Source organism: Fulmarus glacialis, unplaced genomic scaffold, assembly GCF_000690835.1.
Source record: "Fulmarus glacialis isolate BGI_N327 unplaced genomic scaffold, ASM69083v1 scaffold28954, whole genome shotgun sequence".
NCBI lineage: Eukaryota > Metazoa > Chordata > Aves > Procellariiformes > Procellariidae > Fulmarus > Fulmarus glacialis.
The window spans coordinates 24,411-29,485 of NW_009207840.1; the positions used below are offsets into that span (position 1 = coordinate 24,411).

The 5,075-nt window shown below is 50.0% G+C and overlaps 1 protein-coding gene across 1 annotated transcript in view; it reads left to right on the top strand.

Annotated features, from left to right (window-relative positions):
• Positions 1 to 749, top strand: part of LOC104075702 (homeodomain-interacting protein kinase 2) — a gene marked incomplete at its 5' end in the record, with an annotated part of 24,399 nt that extends 23,650 nt beyond the window's left edge. Inside the window, 2 exons of the mRNA XM_009576286.1 lie at positions 1 to 165; positions 366 to 749. Of these exons, the coding sequence (XP_009574581.1) occupies positions 1 to 165; positions 366 to 533 (333 nt within the window). The remainder of the gene's footprint in view (positions 166 to 365) is intronic.
• Positions 750 to 5,075: the final 4,326 nt, after the last annotated feature.

The following is a 5,075-nucleotide window of genomic DNA, read 5'->3' on the forward strand; positions in this document are numbered from 1 at the left end:
GCCGCGGCTGCCGCTGCTCACCTGCCCACCCACCCCCACCTCTACACATACACCGCCCCCGCCGCCCTGGGCTCCACGGGCACCGTCGCGCACCTGGTGGCCTCCCAAGGGTCTGCGCGGCACGCCGTGCAGCACACCACCTACCCCGCCAGCATCGTCCACCAGGTCCCCGTCAGCATGGGCCCGCGGGTTCTGCCCTCACCCACCATCCACCCGAGTCAGTACCAGGCTCAGTTTGCCCATACACATACACCGCCCCCGCCGCCCTGGGCTCCACGGGCACCGTCGCGCACCTGGTGGCCTCCCAAGGGTCTGCGCGGCACGCCGTGCAGCACACCACCTACCCCGCCAGCATCGTCCACCAGGTCCCCGTCAGCATGGGCCCGCGGGTTCTGCCCTCACCCACCATCCACCCGAGTCAGTACCAGGCTCAGTTTGCCCATCAGACCTATATCAGTGCTTCTCCAGCCTCCACAGTCTACACTGGATACCCACTGAGCCCCACCAAGGTCAACCAGTACCCTTACATCTAAACACTGGAATAAGGAGCGAGAGACGCGCCCATCCTGGGGGAGCGAGGCGGCCGCTTTTGTACTGAAGAACATGACAAACTAACAATGCAATGGGAGGCTCGCGTGAAACTTGAACGAAGGAGACTTTAAGGAAGAAACGAAAAAGAGGAAAGAAGGGGGAGAACCAATTCTACACTTTTTATTTAAAAAAAAAAAAAAAGAAAATGGAAAAAAAGAACAGAAAAAAAAATAAACCACAAAAAACCAACCATTCTGCACCAAACTAGAGAGAGAGAGAGAGAAGCAGAAGGACCCTCCAGCGGGTCCTGTCTTTTGAAGAACTTCACCAATAGACTTTAAAAGGTTATTTTCATCCAATAGTGAGCTACATTTAGAAATTTGTTGTCCAGAACACCTAAAATGAAATCCATTAGGTTTTTAATCCAATAGGTATATGGATTAGGGATTTATCCAGCATTTCAAAGGGTTTATGCCCCATCTTTGCAGTGGTCTCTGTATCCCAAAGCATACGTAAGGTTTTGGGGTTTTTTTCTGGAAATAGAAAATGGGTAAGGGAAGCTGAGGGAGGAGGAGAAAATGTAAACGTTGTCCCAGTGCTCTAAATTTGGATCTAGCACTGCTACGCTTGAAAACAGGTGGGCAAAACAGGCCATGCAGCACTGGTCGAGAGCAGAAGCAATGGGCATGTTTCTCCCTTTCCTTGAACACACTGGATAAATCCCTGAGAAATGCTATTCCTAAACGAGATCTCTAATAATGTATGTTGGATTTCAGTTGCGTTGCATTTTATTTTATTTGGAAATTTTCCTTTTCAATCCCTAGCCGTTTTAGTATAGGAGGAGACATTTTAGCTGTCCCCCCCCCCAGTAGAATGTAGCACTATACAGGTTCATACGCCCTTTTTACTATTTTGTGTTGAACTTCAACGATACCAATAGACTATTCCTCAATGTGATTGCACAAAGAAAAGTGATATAACATAGGCATGTAATAAATGTGATTGTCCGGGTATGTACGTGTGTGTGTGTGTGCGTGCGTGCGTGTGCGTGCAGATGCTGCCTTCTCTCTGTGGTGTGTTCCTCGGCACAGCCATTACAACTGTCACAGTCTTAGTTTTACATCATTCCCTCGTAGTGCCTTACCGAACTACAGACGCGGTTTAAGGGTTTACTTCCACTGGTACTCCTAGAAACTGACTGAGGCTAGTCGGAATTTACTCTCAGCTCTTTTTCTTTTTTTTTTTTTTTTGGGGTTGTTATTGCCGATTTTCTTCTTCTGCTGGTGGTGTTTTGGGGTTTTTTCACCCACGTCGTCAATCTTAGCTCACTTGGCGAGGCGTGGGGGAAGCCCGTCGGGGTTGGAAGTGCGTCTAACTGGGTGTTTTGTCGAGCACTGGATGGGCTGGAAGTGACCAGGTCGGTTGTGAGACCCAGGGTGACTCCCGGAGGGTCTGGGGATTCGTTTGTGGACTGGTCTGTTTCTATCCTGTTGAAATAGCAGGTTTCCTCCCCGGAAACTGAATTCTCGTTCTGCTGTTTGCTCACGTTCTCGGTGGACTGGGAGGACAGCGTCCTCCCAAGTTGTCAGGTTGTCCCGGTTGCGCGTCTGAAATGGGAACAAAACTTTAGCCCGTGAAAGAGGGAAACACGAGTTGTTGCCAACATCTCTCGCTACGTTTGTCGATGGGAGGGGGTCAGGAAAGGGCTGGAGTCCCAAAGCAAGCACGAGAAAATCCAGTTGAGAGTCAAACTCAGGTTTCTTAAGTGAAGAGAGTATTGTAAGACATGGGGCCTTACGCGCTCTATCGTAGCTGTGTCAGCAGTGCGCGTCCCCTCCTCCCTTCCCACCTACGCCCCGAAAGATTGCCTGCGGCGGCAGAGCGACCCTGGAACCGGAGAGCACGGTGGTCCTGTGGGTCCTCCACGCCGAGGAACGCTAAGTGGTCGTCTTGTTTTCCAGCAGGTTCCTAAAGAGAGCCTTTCCTACAGTTGGGGTTGGTTCAGAGGGGAGTTTCGCTGGTAACGGCAGTTGCACGGGTGCATGAATATTTGGAAGTGTCTCTCAAGTACCCATGTCTGTGGATGGCCTGGGGAGGAAGGAGAGAAGAGAGTTTGCTAGAACGTTTCCATGTTTCCGTGAAAGCTGAAGTCTACGTGGCTGCTCGGTTCCACTCTACATTTCCCTGTAACTAGAGCATGAAGTATTCAGGTATTTCACAAGATGCTGGAAAATAGCAGGTTCGTCGGCAGGGTGGTGAGGGATGGGTTCCCTGGGTGGCAGTAAGGAAGGGGGTTCTCTCACGTGGGAAAAGCTGACAGAAAGACAAGCAGAAATATATTGTCTTGTGGTAAGTGCTTGGCTGGCCTGGAAGAAGGAGGGGTCCCGCTATGCATAGGCTGTTCAACAAGGCTGTTGTCTTCTGGCAAACCACCAAATAACCTCCCTGGTTGCCAGCTCTGGTTCTTGGGCTACCCTTGCACAGTTTTCTTCTCCTGCCTGTCCTTCATTCCAGCTCAATATACTGCAGATGAGGATGCGATCTCCCAGCAGCCTATGCACCTTACCCCCCCCTTCCTTTGGAAAGACAGCACATCCCCTTTCGTCTGAGGCAGGAAAATAAAGCCCTGCCCTCTCTGTTGCATTCCTCTCCTCTCCCACCAGTTCGGGAGCGAGAGCGTCATGCTGCTTGTGTCATGAAAAGGAAAGATAATGTTATTTTATTGTATGGTTGTTATGATTATTATTTTATTATTATTGTATTTTACTCTGGGTTTTAATTGCACACGCATTCCTTAATCTTTGTGTTATCTTTTTTTTCTCTTAGTATTGTTGTTATTGTTGTTGATTTTATTTCTCTTCATCAGTGGCATCAGAAGGGTTGCTGTGTGTGTGAAAACTGCAGGAGAAAGGGGAAACGAGATTGTCCCGAGGATGAAAACTCTGCCTCTAACCTAGGGGGAGTGGGGCTGCTCCGTGAGAGCGGTTACAGCCTTGAGGGACGGGAGTTATCCTCTGCATTTCAGAATAAGTCCAGAAACATTCATTCAGAGGCCAAAACCGAACAGCAGCTAATGTAATGATCTACTAGGAGAGCTGGATCAAAGGCAGGTAAGGACCTTGGTGCCCTAGGATCCAGCTCACCATCACTTTGAGAGGAAGTTTATATGAGATCAAGACCTCAAGACCTATTTGTGCTCCAGGCCACGGTCATTGGGCCCTTTCGATGAACCCAAGGTCACACAACACGTTAAGGGTTTGGTTTTCCTAAAGGAAAAAGCAGGTAGATGGCTCTCCAGAAACAGGGCTATCGGAGGAGCCGCGGCGGAGGCGTGAGCACGGCTCTCAGTCCCGTCACTGGGTAAAGGACACTGGCACGCAGGGACGGCGTTAGCTGGGTAAAGCACGGCCGCAGGCAGGGCAGGGTTCCTCGTCTGCTCTTCCGCTCTCACTGAAGGTTGATCCGGTGTCCGCATGGCCAGGATGCTTGGCTTGCTTTTTTTTTTTTGTCCCTGATGTAGGTTTTCCCTTCTTTTATTATTATTTGTTGTGGAAGTTTATTAAGCTATTCTGGTTGCTAGAGTTTAGGTATTTATGTTTTCATTTGCATCGCCTGCTCTATTAGAATGGGGGGAAGCAGTAACTGAATTCAAACTCCATAAAAAATGATAGGACTTCAGCAGAGACTTAAAGTTAATCACGCATTTGAGCGCTTTGCTAAAGAACAGACTTAAACCCTTCAAGTTAATTACTTGTTTATGCGCTCCTCTGGCCTAAGACTGGCGAAGCGTGGAAGGTTGCAATCTCAACCACAGTAATGTTTTACTTGTATTAATTGTGTTTTCCCTGTGTACCCATCTGACCTGCTCTCCCGTGCGGGCGCGAATCTGATTTTGGGGGGCGTTTGGCAGCGTGGCTGTTAGAAGGGCAGACGCTGGCAGCGAGAAGGGGTGCAGCGCGTGCCGGAGGAGCCACCTTTCACGCTGACCATCCTGGAGTCGCTGACCTGCCAGCCGTGGGTGGTCAGATGATCGTGGTGATGGGACGCTGTGACTGCAAGAGATGCACAGCACAGCCGTCAGATTGCTTCGATGGTGCAACACTGCGTGTTTTCTGGTGGGTATGGGGGAGCTGGGCAACACCTCCTCCCTCGCTCCTGTATAAAGGCGTAGTATGGAAAAAAGCGTGGTACGGTTAGTTGCAGGGGAAACCTGATCGTTTTGGCAGAGGAAGCGAAAGCTCTGCATGCTGTCGGTGCCACATACGTAACAGCAGCCAGCTTGTTTTGCTCGCAAAGTCCTTTGGAGAGGAAATTGGATTGGCGTGGTTGGGTTGGTGTTCTTTGTCTGCGTGGGGTAAACAGCATGGAAACTTGAGAGGGGGGGGTGAATGTTTAGATACCGGACGTTTTATGGGTGGCTTATGGCTGGCACAGTGAAAAAGCGGTCCCTTTCCCCATCACCTCATCTTGTATTCTTCTCGTGCGGGAAGCAGAAGGAAGCATGGACGTTGCCTCTCCTCAGAGATGGATGTTCAAATTCCTGC